Source organism: Nomascus leucogenys, chromosome 12 (assembly GCF_006542625.1).
Source record: "Nomascus leucogenys isolate Asia chromosome 12, Asia_NLE_v1, whole genome shotgun sequence".
Classification (NCBI taxonomy): domain Eukaryota; kingdom Metazoa; phylum Chordata; class Mammalia; order Primates; family Hylobatidae; genus Nomascus; species Nomascus leucogenys.
In genome coordinates, this window is record NC_044392.1 from 66,299,643 (window position 1) to 66,314,653 (window position 15,011).

At 57.6% G+C, this 15,011-nt stretch overlaps 1 protein-coding gene across 5 annotated transcripts; it reads right to left on the reverse strand.

Annotated features, from left to right (window-relative positions):
- Positions 1-406: 406 nt before the first annotated feature.
- AMPD2 (adenosine monophosphate deaminase 2) lies at positions 407-12,648 on the reverse strand. Of its 5 annotated transcripts, none has more exons than XM_004089994.3 (18): positions 12,184-12,648; positions 7,026-7,156; positions 6,668-6,798; positions 6,237-6,305; positions 6,038-6,146; positions 5,557-5,743; positions 5,154-5,295; positions 4,952-5,041; positions 4,567-4,696; positions 4,192-4,386; positions 3,974-4,105; positions 3,663-3,826; positions 3,231-3,357; positions 2,976-3,139; positions 2,549-2,669; positions 2,059-2,232; positions 1,669-1,779; positions 407-1,519 (listed from the first exon to the last, which is right to left on the reverse strand). In XM_004089994.3, exons 1-18 carry the CDS (start codon positions 12,191-12,193, stop codon positions 1,310-1,312), a joined length of 2,397 nt encoding a protein of 798 aa, XP_004090042.1. In that variant the 5' UTR covers positions 12,194-12,648; the 3' UTR covers positions 407-1,309. The 5 variants fall into 5 exon arrangements, with proteins under 5 accessions (XP_004090042.1, XP_003267958.1, XP_030680751.1 ...); XM_003267910.4 differs by lacking the exon at positions 12,184-12,648 and adding an exon at positions 11,187-11,867; XM_030824891.1 differs by lacking the exon at positions 12,184-12,648 and adding an exon at positions 10,107-10,429.
- Positions 12,649-15,011: the final 2,363 nt, after the last annotated feature.

Below are 15,011 nucleotides of genomic sequence, written 5' to 3' on the forward strand. Positions count from 1 at the left end.
GAATCAGAATCTCTGAGAGTATGGCCTGGAGAGGGCCATCTAAACAAGACCCCCCAGAAGACCCTGGCCTCGGGTTTGTCTGTAGGTGCATATTCCCCATCTACCAGGCCATCCCCTCAGAGGCTGGAAGAGGGGAGGAAGTACAAGGTGGGAAACAGACAGCAGCCCCCAAGCTGGTGTGACAGGGATGTGCCGCAGACCCGGGGCTAGGTGTCCCCCTCATGGGGGACAGGCTGGATGAGGGTCAGATGGGCATCTCCTCTCTCCCACAGCTTCCTTTGTCAGTTTCCACATGCACAACATACACATCACCCAAGCCTAGTCCCTTCCCTCAGAATGCACGGTGCCTCTATCCACAGCCACCTCCCACCACGGCGTTCCCTCTCCCAACAGAAACCCCACCTGCCTCATTACTTAAATAATCTTTATTTCTCATGCACTAGGAAAGATGGGTCGTATGAAACACTGCAGTTCACAGCAAAGGCCTTAGTCCAGAACACAACACAGGGGCCAGCTGGGATCATGATCTGGTCACAGCTCTGGGAGCCACACTGGGAACACCACTCCTGGGGTTGAGTGGCAGATCCAGGACCTTGCAGCAACCGTGGCCCCAGACATAACACAAGGCAGCTGCCCTCTCCCACAGAGGCACAGGAAGCTGACACCCAAGGAGCACGTGGGCTGGGGACAGGACGGAGAAGGCTGCTGGGCAGTGACTTGGCGGAGATGTGGTCCAGCACCTCTGCCGCCTGTGTCTACCCACTCAGACCAGGAAGCCCAGGGCTGTGACTGAGCTCTCGGCCCAGCTCTACCCAGTGCGGAGCTGCTGGAGTTCCACAGACTCTCAGCAGCCCTGGGCCCACAGCAGAGGTGCACAGGTCCCCCGCCTGCCCCTAGGCTACATGAACAAGACAGGGGCCTAAACTTCAGCCCTGGCCAAGGCTTAGATTTGCCCAGGAAGGACCTGAAAGGCTAGAGGGGCCAGCCCCCCACAACCATCTCAAGCCCCTGTGGACACTGGAGAAACCTATAGGACAGTCAGGCTTCTGAGGGTCCCAGGACAGGGCCACCAGCAGGGGAGGTCCTCAATACCTGGGCCGTCAGGCTCAATACCTGAGCCCAAACAACAATGAGCAGATTCCCAGGCTTTGCTTTCACTGGGTGGCCCAGGGACAGTGACATGGTCGGAGACATGCAAGACAGAGACAGAGAAGAATGGAGACATGCAGAGACCACACAGAATGGGAGGGGTCTGAGGACAAAACGTGGTAAAAGTGCTGCGATGTGGTGGGCACTTCATGGACCAGGCTCACTGAGGCCCTGGGCTCATGGCGATACCCGCTTCCTCTGGAATGGTCTCCAGCATCTCACTCTGGACTGCCTGCGTGATGAGCGCCAGCTCCTGGCACAGGGTCTCGTAGCGGTAGCCCACACGGATGTCTGGCACGTTGGTCCGGCGGATGTCATTCCCCTCAGGGCCTTCCTTGGTATAGTTGGGTCCCAGCCAGTGGCTCTTTACCTGCAAGGAGCAGGGGTAATGGGCAGGGCTGCAGCCAGTGCTGAGGGGTCATGCCCCACCCCAAGCCATCCCAGGGACAGGTCAGGACCCCAAATGCAGAGGAGGGGAGGAGTGATGCCATGCCAAGGTCCAGGCAGGCGCTGTAGTACCTTGTGCGAGAAGCCGCTCATGAGCACGCTGTTGCGGGCCAGCTCACACATATCGCAGGAGCTGAGCTTCCACACCTGGGTGGCGATGCTGTACTCCTCCATCAGCGGCTCCTGCACGGGCCAGGTTCCCTCAGACAAGTGCGTCCTGGCCAGCTGCCCCTGCCTCCCTTCCCCCGCCTCCCCAGTCGCTCTCCCCACCCCCACCCCCCATTCCCCCAACCCCCCAACCCCCCAACCCCCCCAACTCCATAAGACTTGCCAATTAGCCTGCTATGCTCTACCAGCAGGGGGCAGCACCAACCTGAGACACCCCCCCCCCCACCTCCCCCAACTCGAGAGACCCCAGCGTCCTGGGACGCCCACCCGCCTGGCTGCCTGCTGGGCTCTGACCTTGGTGAAGTGGAACTGCAGGGGATCATCAGTGGACAGGGAGACCATGAGGCCGCGGGACAGGTACTCCGGTAGCGGATTCCGGTGATAGCTGAGGAAGAGGCTGTTGTTGCTGAGCGGGGACATGGCGATGCCGATCTGGGCCAGGTAGTACAGGTACTGCAGGACGGGGGCCTGGGCAGGCAACAGGGAGGGAGGGCCTGTCAGGTGGCCTCGAGGCTGGGCAGGGCACAGTGGTTCTGGGGGTTCAGGCCACAGCAGAGGGCAGGGGGAGGGGAATCCAGGCTTGGCCTGATGTGCAAAGGGTGAATTGGTCAAAATCCAAGTTGGGGTCCCAGGCTGAAGGCTGGGGTGGGGAAGGGTAGTTACATTGGGAAGGCAGAATCCAATCTGAGGGCTGGGTGGGAGGAGGATCGGTTGCTGAAGGGGCCCGAATGGTTCAGAGGAAGGTGAGCAATTGGGAGGGAAGGCTAGGGATGCAGATCCTGACCTTGCGCAGAAGGAGCCCGTGGGAAATGTTCTCAGCCAGCATGAAGGCTGACACCAGGTGGTGGATGGGCCCAGCCTCCCCACAGTGTGGCCTCAGCACAAACGTGTGGAAGCCCCTCTGCCTGGGGGACATGAAGACGGTGTCAGCTCCTGAGCCTGGGATCACCTGGGCTCACCGGAGCCCCTGACCCGCAACCCAGCACGCATATGTCCTCCAGCCAATAACTATGCAGGCCTGGGATAAGGGGGACAGGGGTAGGTTACTGGCTGTGAGGGGTGACAGATGTAGCGCCAAGGGCAGAGAAAGAACCCATCCAGTCCAGGCAACAGGTAGGTCAGAGGTCTGGTGGCCCTGGCCCAAGGTGCCAAGAGTGAGGTTTGTTGGGCGAGAGACGGCACAGCAAGCAGACACAGGGTGGTGCAGGCACCTGCGCAGGTGGTTCAACATGGCCATGTTGGCAAAGGTGTAGTATAGGTAGTAGGCATAGGGTGGGTTGTCCTCCTCCACCCACGCCTCAGGCAGGGGGCTCTCCAGGTTGAAGACATGGTTCTCAGGCTTGGACTCGTCATCCACGCTGTCAAAACCATCCACCTAATACAGAACCCTGGGGTCAGACCCAGAGCTGCAGCTGGACGTGAAGCCGGCTTCCCTCCCCATACCCAGCTCTGTGCTGCCTGCTCACGTGCTCTAAGAAGAGATGCAGTTCCGGGTGGCTGGCAGGGTGCACAGTGGCCTCAAACAGTGGCAGGAAGATGTTCTCCAGCATCTCCTGGAAGTTGGCCAGCTGGCCCTTAGTACGGTACACATCACTGCAGGTGAGACAAAACATGCAGGTATGTGCAAGTCAGGGCCAGTGGGAGGAAACCCAGCGGGCCAGTAAGGGTCAGGGCTCAGCCCAAGAGCACAGGGGCGCGTCTGAACCATACTGGGAAAGCAAGGATACCCAGGTGGGCCAGTCTGGACAGACCATGGATGGGACCAGGAAGCCCTTCCTTGCACTCAGAGGGGTTGGCAGGGACAAGGGAGGCTCAGCCATCCGAGGAGGGCAGGAGGCAGGCCCTGACCCCTTGAATATGACCCCACAGGTTCCCCTCCCACTCCAAGAGACACTCACAAGAGGCGGGGCACCTGCACCAGCCAGCGCACGTTGGGGGAGTGCACGCGGTGCATGACGGCCCAGCGCGCCAGCTTGTCCCACTCATCCCTCGAGCGCCCGTAAATGGAGAGCCGCAGCTCTGCATTCTGGTATTTGCTCTCCTCCAGGTCTGACATCACCTCCTAGACATGAGGTGAGCTGAGTCAGACATGAGGTGAACTGAGTCAGAGCTCTTCAGGGGGTCATCTGCCCACTCTCCTTGAGTCTCACCCCCTAAAAGCCCCCAGATCCTCAGGCTCGAGGCTTGGCAGGGAAGGCTGCCTCCTTACCTTGATGATGTGAGCAAAGTACTTCCCAGATACCCTGTTGTCCGTCTTGATGAAGATCTCTCGGAGGACGGACTCCCCAATAGGGTTGTATTTGGCATTAAACTTGTCAAAGCGATGGAAAGTGTTCCTGTCCTGGGGGACATGGGAAGGCTCAGGTCACCCCTGACTCCTGGTCACCTGACTGACTCAGTCCCACAGCCCACGCCACTGGCACAGACCGCATGCACATCCAGCGTGTCCACACTCAGGTCGTAGGCTGTGAGATTCATGCTCTCAAAGACCTCCCGCAGTGTCTGTTCACGGCCCTGCTCCACGTGCACGATCTCCTCCAGGTGCCGCTTCATCGCCCGCTTGATGAAGCGCAGCAGATGCTTCTGGTTCATGCAGGACGAGGCATGGATGTGGGTGTCCACCTGGAGTGGAACAGGACACTGCTGATCCACCAGAGGCCAGGAAGGTCTGGGGCCCCGGGGCAGTGTGATGGGAAAGGACCCTCTGTACTGGATGCTGTGTGGGGGGCCTGGCCCTTGAAGGGGAGGCAGGGCAGAGGTGTGGGATGAGGACATGGAGAGGGCCGCGGGGTGAGGGTCCACCTTGCGGATGTTGTAGAAATCTCGGTGTGGCACTTTCTTCTGCGCGGCCAGCTCCTTCATCTCATTGAGTAGCACGTGCATCTGGAACTTGGAGCTCAGGTACTGCAGCCGGCGGTAGCAGAATGACTTTCTGGGCATGAGGAGAACAAGGCAGGGACTTAGGCTCTGAAGGGAGGCACCTGGGGAGGGCTTGGGTAGCAGATCAGAGGGAGCAGGTGGGAGGGTAAGGATGGAGGCTGCCAAGAGGGCAGTAGACTGCAGGGAAGTCGAGGGCTCAGCAACTAGGAAGGGCAAGACACCAGGTGATGGGAGTCTGGGGCAGAAGTGGGGCTGGAGAATCTGGGCTGGGAGGCGAGCTAAGTGTCTGGGATGGCAGGGGACTCACATGGGGCCATTGATAATCAGGGCCATCAGCACATTGACGTCAGCCACAAATTCCTGCAGGTCAGGGTATGGCAGCTCCACCTCTGAGCAACTGGCATGGAGGGGAGCTTGGGTGAGGAGAGCAAGCCGAGCCCTGTGGCCTCTCCCAAGCCAGTGCAACCTCCCACGCTGCATCACCCCAACAAGAACCACACCCCTCTTACTGCTCGTCGGGTTCCCTGCGGGTGTAGACGTGCACCACACCCCGCACCATGCGCAGACCCAAGCCCAGGTCCCCAGGCATGGTGCTTGGCTCACAGTGCTCATACGGGTGCTGCTCCAGCGCAGGGGGGTGCACCGGGGCATCTGCAGGGGTGAGGAGGGTAAAGTCAGAGCAGGGCTCTTCCAAGCCACCCACTGCCCAACCCAAAGGCCCCACAGAGGGCAAGAGATGTTGAAGACCCAGTAGGTCAGACAGCTCCTGCCCAACCTCCACCCCTGTACACAAAGAGGTTGGAATGAGCCTGGGTGTAGGGAGAGGCAGGCAGGGCAGAGGTGCCCAGGCACCAGGCTGAGAAGCCCAGGAGGCTAGGGCACATGGCATGGGGCAGAGATGGGGGGTCCCACCAGCAGACACAGGGGTGTCGGGGCCCTGTTCATAGGTCCGGGTCTCCAGAGGCTTTTCAGCTAGCTGCTGCAGGTAGCGGCGGGTGGTGGGGCAGAAGCTCTGCAGGGACAGGGCCATGTACTTCTCCCGGATGAAGAGCGCCCGCACCACACTCTTGGCTGCATCCAGCAGGTCTGTGAATGGCACCTGGAGATGAGGACATGCGATCACTCTCCTCAGTCTTGGACTCAGAGACCTCTTCCCTGAGGCCTTAGACCCCAAACTATCCCCACCTCCCACAGGCCCTGACCCCCAGGAACACTCAGATCACCCTGGTCCAGCACATCAGGTGGCTCCCAGCCAGCCCCTCTGCCCCTCCAGCTGCTGGAAACAGAAACGCCCTCTCCAGCCCCCACCCCCAGTTCTCTGGGCTGGGGGAAACCCACTAAGACACAGGCGATGGCGACTCAAGGCCCTGCCCCACATACACCCCATACTTACCCCACACTTCTCCTCCCCAGAGATGGTGACCCGCTGAAACTCCCGTTCCAGCACATCACGCTCCCGCAGGCTCCGGTCACCCTGCCCCTCACCCTGTTCCTTGTAGAGCCTGCAGGGGGTGCATTCAAGGGAGGGGTTTAGAGCCAGCAGAAGGGTAGGCTCCAGCTCCGCATCCCCTGTGCCCCTCTGCCCTCCTCACTGTAGGTCCGAGTCACTGTCCGTCTTCAGGAAATCTTGCTTGGCCCGAAGCAGGATGTCTGGCTCCAGCCTAGAGGTAAGAGGGGTGAGAAGTCAGGCAGATCCCGAGAGACGGCCCTTGATCCCAGGTCCCAGCACCACACTAGGTGCTGTGCACATGTTGTCACATGTGATCCTCAAAGGCAGAGCTGCAGAACCCTGTGCTGTTCTCACCCACTTTAGAGATGAGAAAGCAGACCCATAAGTTAAGCAACATGACCCAGCCACACCGGCTGAAGACAGAACAGAACCCAGCAGCCCGACTCCAAAGCCCACTCTATGCTCCCTGTGCAGATCCCCAAGGGAGGGTGCGAGGGAAAGAGGCAGAAAAGGGGCCCTGAAAGGGTCTGGAAGGGCATGGAGGGAGACTAAACAGCTGCCTGCCGGGCTCACTTGACATCCTGGCTGATCTGCCGCTCCAGCCGCTGCCGCCGCTCCTCCAGCTGTTCAATGGGGCTCTCCTCGGGGAACTCATATGGGGCACTACGGAGCTCGCTCTCAGCCAGTGAGCGGGTGAACAGTTCCTGGGGAGAGGGAAGGAAGGTCAGCATGGCTGGTCCTCCGCCCTCGGGCACTCTCCTACAGAGTCTGGGGATGGGGTGAGGGCAGCAGGACCAGGGGTACCTGGGAGAGGCTGAGGATCAGGAGACAGCCAAGCGTGAGGTGAGGGGACAGCTGAGGTGAGGGGTGTGGGGAGCAGAGGCAGGGCATGGAGACACGGGGTGAGGGTGCGGGTGGTGCCAGGTGATACCTCGGCGATCTCCTTGCATTTGCCATCCATAGACGTGCGCAGGTCGAGCGGGAAGTGCTTGAGGCAGGGGGCGGGGCCCGGCAGGGATCGGGCAGACTGCAGCGGAGGGGCCCCCAGACCACCCCGAGCCTCTGCAGAGACAGTGATGCCAGGGTCAAAGGGTGGAGGGGCAGCCCCTGAAAGCCCTGGGCCCCTGCCCTGCCTAGGCCAGCACCCGAGAGAGCCCAGGGTCGGGAAAGAGGGCAGTCTCTCCTCAGTAGCTGAGGAGTAGGCCTGTGTGTGTGGCTCCCGAAGGGCTCACCCTCACCTCTAACGCAGGGACCCCTCACCCATTCCAGGCTCAGGGTGGGGATTCTGAGTCTGCCCCTAGAACGAGTAGATTCATTACCTCCACAAATAAGACTAGAGCCTGATGCCTCAGGCCATGAGAATCTCCACGTGACTACCTCCCAGAGGCAGGTGCACATGTGTACATGTGCGCACACATGCACGTACGCACACAGACACCCTCAGAGACACACACCAGGTGCTCGGTAAGGACCAGGCGGCCACACCAGGGATCCCCAGCCTGCAGCTCCCAGGACAGGCAACCCAGGATCAGACCCGCCCCTGACTAGCAGATTCTCCACTCAAAGGGGCAGGGCCCTGTGCCTGACATCCTAGACCTGTGCAGCAGCAAGAGAAGCCGCAGCTGCTGCTCAGCTCTGACTTAGGGACCAGCCCTCAAGGGAAGAGGAGAGGAAGTGGAGGGCCTGGTTGGCAAGGGAACCCTACCTCCTCCCCAGAGGGCTGCCCTGTCCCCCAGGGCCCCAGGGCTGCCAAAATGTGGCCTGGCCTTAGCCTGCCCCTCCGAAAGGAGCTGCCACAAACAGTCTATGCCCACTCAGGCCCCAGGATCTGGGCTGGGGGCACCACAGAGGGCCCTGGGGAAGGGAGTGTCAGAAGCCAGAGGTCTTTCTCCATCAAGACTATACTTTCCATCTGTACCACCAGGAGGCTGGCACCAGAGGGCCGTGAAGCTGCTGGTCTATGGGGGCTGCCAAGGCTTCCAGCCTACCCTGAAGGACCCTCCCTGGGCTCAGCAGCCCCAGGTCCCCAGTGGGAAGCTTTCCACACCCAAACTGCCTCTCTTAGATGGCTGTAAGGAGTGCTCCCCTCCAGCACCCTCCACCCTGGCTTAGGGAAGGATTACAGGATCTGCCTAGGTAGCCGGCCTTAAAGTCTCTGCACCCATTTCCCAATACTCCAGGACTGATCCCAAAGCTGGACAAAGGGAAGAGGGAGGGGCCTGCCCCAGATCCAGGACCCCGTCCCCTGCGCACCCTGGGTCCTGCCTGAACCCTACCTGCAGAGTGCAGGCAGCTCCGGCCAGCAGCCCTGTGCCCCTTGCCCGCCTGTTTGCCAGTGAAGCTGCAGCCAGTCCCTCAGGGGCTGGCACAGGCTGTACCAAGTGCAGCTGCAAGCAGGGGAGACCCTGAGATGGCCGTGAGCACAGAGCTAGGGGAGTTCAAGGGAGCCCAGAAACCAAGGGAAGGAGCATCAGAGTTGGGAGATAAGACGAACTCCAGAACTGAAGAGGGCCTCCACCTCTACAGTGCCAGGGAAGACCCAGCCAGATGTGAGGCTCCTATGGGGGAGTAGCAGGGTAGACTGACTTGGGCAGGGCAGGCCAACAGGGAGGAGCCAAGCCTCCTTAAAATCCACTGCCCTAGGGGACAGTGAGTGGGCAGGGCCTGGCTGGCCACAGAGTAAGAGGGGAGAAAAAGGAGGGGAACAGCCCTCCTCATCACACCCACAGCCCCAGGTTGGCCTCTCCTGGCAGTGGCCTTGTTGCTCACCACTGTCCTCTGGGCCCTGACTATGGGGTCCCTCAGGAGAGACAGGGCCTTTGCTGGGGAAAGAGCTGGCTGGCAGCTGGGGAAATGGCCCAGTCTAGGTAGGGGCCAGTCACTGAGGCTTCCCCGCTGCCCAGCTGCTCAGGGGGCTGGTTCGCAGGCCCCTAGACCTGTAACCCCTGATCCAAGCCTATCATCAGGGACAGGACAAACTGTCCAGAATAAGTTTGGAAGAAAGAGGGCTAGAATTTGGAGGACATGGGTCTGATTCTGTTCCTGCTTCCGAGCATGTCTCTACCTACCTCTGGGAGGCTTTGGGTCCTAATCTACAAGTGGGGTGATAAGTGGTCCCTTCCCTGCCTAGCCACAACTGCCATAAGGCTCACAGAGATAATGGCTCTGCAAGTGTTCTGCAAAACACCAGGCTCTGTGTTGAGGCAAGGCCTGCAATTATGAACTCCTGGGACCCTCAAAATACATCCTACTTGTAGCTCCGCCCATTGAGGACAGTAGGAGGTTCCCTGGGCCCAGCGCAGAGCAAAGGCAATAGGCCAGTAAAGAGCAGTGAAGTGAACTTGGCAGGGGTGGAGACGGGGTGACTCTATCTCTTACTTGGAAAAAGACAAAGTAGGAAGAGGAAGAAAAGAGGGGAACCTGCCTCACCCCCAGAGTGTAAGATCTTTCCTTGCCCGAGAACCCTGATTCTACACACCTCCTCCCTACATATGGCCCCAGACCACTTCTAACTCCATCTAGGGGAGGCCAACCACAGACCTCCATGGCTGGTTCATATTGGGTCAGCAGGAGTTGAGTCAAAGGCTCAAATCTCAACCCCCTTTCCTAGCAGGGGGGTCTGGGGCTCCACAGCAATCCTGGGGTGAGCAGGACAGATTCCAACAGCCAGCGCCATCCCCCCAGCCTGCCAGGCCTCTCTCCAGGGCTGCTGCAGGCTCAGTGAAGGTGACACATGGGCAGTAACCTCTACGTTCTCAGAGGTCAGGCCTAGAAGACTCAGCTGCCTACTGGTCCTTTCTCTAGGGGCCAGCACCACACACATACACCCACACTTACGGAGAAGTCAAGCAAAAGCCAGTGTGGGCTGCTCCAGAGCCACTCCCACCAACTCTGAGATTCTGAGCACCCCATCTCCCCTCTCAACCAGGAGCCCCTCACACACTGCCAGGACTGCCTCAGTAGGCACAGGGGTGTCCACGGCTTTGACCCCACAAGTATCAGATGCTCTTACCATCTGACCACCGAAGGGTCTCCAGCTCTGGGCTAGATCCATATCAGTTGCCCTATTGCTGAACCAAACAGGGCCAGGGAGGGCCCCACCCAGGGGACACCCTTTCTGGATGGCACAGACCTGGGCACAGAGAACACCCTCAGGACAGTAGAGACCTTGCACCAGGCATCTTCAATGAAACAAGAAAATACAGGAGGTTGATAATTGGGCTATAGCTACAGACAGCTGCAAGGGTGAGGGCAGTCGGCATGATCTGGTCATCAAAGACAGGGTGGGTCTTTCCTTAGCCACAAGGCCTGAGAGCAGACAGCAGGCAGACACCCCTCTGCAAGCACAGAGCCAGGCAGCCAGGCCCTCACTGAGACAGGCACTGCTGCACCTCGCTGCCTGCTCCAAATGATGCAGAGATGCTTACTAGAGTGAGAGACGAACCAAAGGGTGCAGAAGCACACGCAGTGCGGGCAGCAGCCCCAACCTGAACCCTGCACGGACCTGACCAAGGACACCCCATACTCTTAAGGAGCCTCACAATATAGACAAGGAATGAGCAAATAGCAAACGATAGATACAGTCAAGCCCCCAGTTGTGGGATGCCAGCCAGCAATGGTTGTGCCCAGATGTCAGATCCCCAGTGAGGGGGATCTAGATGTGGTGTCCTAAAAAGTGGAACTGGCCACAGAACAGCCTGAGGCTGCCCAGTAAAGGCACAGGCGCCAGAGTGGCCAGTCCACAAAACAGTCAGTCCCACACACCCCCACTCCATTCACACATGCTTCACACGCATTCTTAGCACATGCACACGCTGACACGTGTGCACACACACCTCTTGCTGCACCCACACCATGCCCACTCCTTGTGACAGAGGACAGCATCCCTAGCACAGATATCTCAGATCCACCCCCCACCCCCCGCCACCCCTCACCCCACCTTCCAAGCCGGCTGTCCCTGGGACTGAGGTTGACGGGCACCACCACAGAGGATGCCGGAGGAGGTGGCCCCTCTGAGGTGACCAGCAGCTTGGGTGAGAGGTGGCAAGACAGAGCCCAGCATCTATCCTGAGGCCAGGAAGCACACACTCACCTGGAGCTGCAGTGGAGGCCTGCAGGCTGGCCCGCTTCTTAAAGGGATATTTGGCCTTGGGCTTGCCAGAGCCAGATGGATAGGATGCCATGGCTGGGACCACGGCGGCGACAGCGGGGGAGTCTGAGCGGCACCGGCTGGGGCCTGGCTCTGCCACATCCAACCCCTTCCTCCGCCCCGCCCCCAGCGGGAGTGACTGATGCAGGAAGCAGCGGCTCCGCAGGCGGAAGAGGCCCCGGCCACGATTTCTCATGTTGTCTAGGCAACCTCGGGGAGTGGGGCCTCCATCTCTGCCCCTTATCCCTCCCCTCCCTCCTCAGTGCCAGGAGTGACGTGACTGATGGTGGCTGGGCCTGGCGGGGGTGGGGGAGGAGGGTGGGTAGAAAAGAAGATGGGGAAGGGCCAGCCCCCAGCTCTCCACTAACCCACCAAGAGCCCTCACCCCATCATGCCAGGGCTCCAGGGCAAAGAAGCCAAAGTCCAGGCTAGCTGGTCCTTCCAGCTAGCCTGGAAGAAAAAAGAATAACAGACAGGAATTCAGCAGCGAGCGAGTCCAAGCTCAAACACAGTCCTCCTGGGGCAAGGCAGGCACACTCCGTGAAAACCCAGCACCCACTTTCCTTCCACATCTGACCCTCAGCTCCGGGGGTAGCCCAGCTCTGGGAGGAGGGGGAAGAACTGAGAATCCCAGCCCAGGAGGGAGGGGCCTGTCTTGGGAAAATTCCACCGTCGCCAAATAGCTACTTCCCAGGAAGGCAGGAAGGCAGGAAGGCCAGGAGACCCCCTTGTCTGGGGGTCTGGGACAGAGACCCTAGCCTCTTCGGATTTTTCTTCTGTCTCTGCACACTCTGGCTCTGCTCCCCAGGCCCTCCTGGGAGGAGCTGACCGCCTTCCCTAGGTCCTGCTGCTGTGCTATGACTCCCACCCTCTTGTCACCCTGGCCACAGCACTTCTCTGTCCCAGAGACCCTCCCTCCAACACATGTACACACACTCACCTGAGGCCATGCTGCCCGAGTTCCGAGGGGAGGCTGCCCACGAGGGTCTGCACAGCAGAAAGCCCGGGTCCTGAGGAAGGGCAGGGGGGTCGGGCCACAGACCCCAGCCAAGTCACTCCAAGGGCCCCTGCCCTGGCACTGAGATGGGGAAAGTAAGGCAGTCTTTCAAAATTGCCAGCTGGCCGGAGGTGGACTCCTGCAGACCTCGGCAGCCGGACTGGCCTCAAGGCGACCCCGGTGTCGCGACCACCCAACCCCGCAATCGAGAGGGGGGTAGGCCACGTGCTCCCAAGGGAGCGGGACCCGGAACTCGTCCAGATTTCTCTCAACACTCCCTGGGCATTCAGGGTCGGACTCCCGCGGCTGGACTGTTGGGGAGTCACGCAACAGGTGCGACCCCACCAAAATCTCGCCGGCTCCGCGCCAGGCTCTGCGGCCCTTGGCCCCGCCCCCGCCTGGCCCCGCCTCCGCCTGCCGACCCCGCCTCGCCATTTTTTTCTGTTCCTGGGCGCCACGTGGGCAGCCACCACACCGCGGTAGGACTGGCCTGAGCCGACCCTGGGTCTTGGGCCAGTTCCGTGCGTCAGCTTCCTCATCAGTAAGATGGGGTAATGACAGTACCTCACTCAAAGGGGTTACTGTGAAGATTAAACGTAAAGTCCCTTTACACAGTGCCTGGCACGAAGTCAGGGCCCAATGAAAGGTAGCTGTTATTATTGTCCCAGGATTCATTTTAAGCAGAAGTCCTGCCCCTGCAATCTCACTTGGTCGTCTGTTTTCTTCTGGCCGGCGTAGGTAGGAGGTTGTGCCCTGCAATTCTGGCTCCCCTTCCCACATTTCTGTATTTGGTGGTTAAGAGCTTTAACTCTAGCCAGAATGTCTGGGTTCAAATCCAGATTTCACCTACTTCCTGACTGATACTGGGCAAGTTACCTACCTTCTCTGTGCTTCTATTTCGTCTGTAAAATGAGTGTAAGAGTACCTGCTTTATATGGTGGTTAAGATAAATGAGTTAATATAAGTTAACTGCTTAGAACTGTGCCTGGCCTGTAGTTAGTACTCAATATTCATGTATTACCATTGCTTTAGCCTTGGCCTTGGTTCTCTATTGACACTCACAGGTTCATTCACTTGCAGCCGTTCTGGGGTCTGCAGACATCCTATCCAACAAGCTTCCCCACTGCCAAGGGGTAGATAATCCGACCTAAAGGGAACTTGTGGAGGGAAGTCCCTAAGACTTCACTCAATATAATTAAATGCAGTAGCAGGAATTAATCTCTTCCCTATTTTCCCTCTTGTGGGAGGCCTTTGCCCCCCACACCCAGTTGTTCTAATGCTGTTTGTCTGGCTCCTCCCAGTTCTTACCACTCCCACAGCAGAGTTCCTTTCCAAACTCTGCCTCCCTCTTCTCTCCCCACGCTGGATTCTGGACCCTGAACCCTTTTCTCCACCTGCATCTGGTGCCACTTCCATTGATCCCTGTCTACTGTTCCCTGAACAAACTTAAAAAAACTTGGCCTCTTCACCTCACACAGAATCCATAAAACTAAAAAGAGAACAGAGATAACCAGGTTTACCTAATCAAAATAGCAAAGACTAAAAAACAAAAAAACCAAAAACAAACGCTAATGCAGGTTGGCAAGGGTATAGTTAGTGAGATGGGAGACACACACACACGTACATGTGCACAAACACATTACTGGTGGCCTTAAACACTGATATAATCTTTCTGAAAGCCATCTGGTAATATAGAATCAAAATTTTCAAAAAGGTTTTTATTGGCCGGTCGCGGTGGCTCATGCCTGTAATCCCAGCACTTTGGAAGGCCGAGGCGGGTGGATCACCAGGTCAGGAGATCGAGACCATCCTGGCTAACAAGGTGAAAACCCGTCTCTACTAAAAATACAAAAAATTCTCCGGGAGTGGTGGCGGGCGCCTGTAGTCCCAGCTACTCCGGAGGCTGAGGCAGGAGAATGGCGTGAGCCCAGGAGGCGGAGCTTGCAGCAAGCAGAGATCGATCGCAACACTGCACTCCAGCCTGGGTGACAGAGCGAGACTCCGTCTCAAAAAAAAGGTTCTTGTTATTTGACCCAGTAATCAACTTTCTGGAAGTTGTTTTTCTAAAAAGAGCTGCCAGAAAAATATGTATGCAAAAAGTTGTTCAGCACCACAATGTGTATTGCATAGAAAAGTTAGATACTTTAAAGGTCGAACAATAGGGGAATGTTTATGTAATATTCATACCATGAAATATAGCCATTAAAAATTGTTCTTGGAGAAATGTTTAATGATGTGGAAATGTTTACAATATAAAGTTAGGTAAAAGAATGGATGCAAAACACTATACACAGTATGGTCCTACTTACGTGATATACACGGGTAGAAAAGAAACACACCAACAAGTTTACCAATGATTATCTGTAGTGATGGAATTATGGTTATATTTATTTTCTTTATTTGCATTTTAAAAATTATAATACATACCCATAACTTTTGTAATAAAGGGGATAGAAATCAACAAAAATCTGTAAAAATCTGTAATTGCCTCCACAGTCCCCCCAACCCAGCCTTCCCTGGGTCTTAACCCCAGACTTAAACTATTCTGTTTACATTTATGGCCCACTGAATTGGTCTTGGGGCGCTTAGGGATTTTGAGGCTGATGGACTCTCAAGAATGAATAAAATGAATCTCAAAAATCAAGCACCATTTAACTACATAGAATGTCATGTATCTTCTGATAAGATGCAAATGTTGACATAGTTTTAAAGATAGTATCTTGCATTGGGCCAGGTCTCTTGAGCATCCTGCTTAATGCAGACCTACCTAC

Coding starts and splice junctions, on each gene's coding strand:
- AMPD2 (XM_003267910.4), bottom strand. CDS start 11,439: ATGAGAAATCGTGGCCGGGGCCTCTTCCGCCTGCGGAGCCGCTGCTTC. Junction 7,157..11,186: donor GGCCTCCACTGCAGCTCCAG/GTGAGTGTGTGC, acceptor CTGTCTCTGCAG/AGGCTCGGGGTGGTCTGGGG. Junction 5,744..6,037: donor CTGGGGAGGAGAAGTGTGGG/GTAAGTATGGGG, acceptor CCTCATCTCCAG/GTGCCATTCACAGACCTGCT.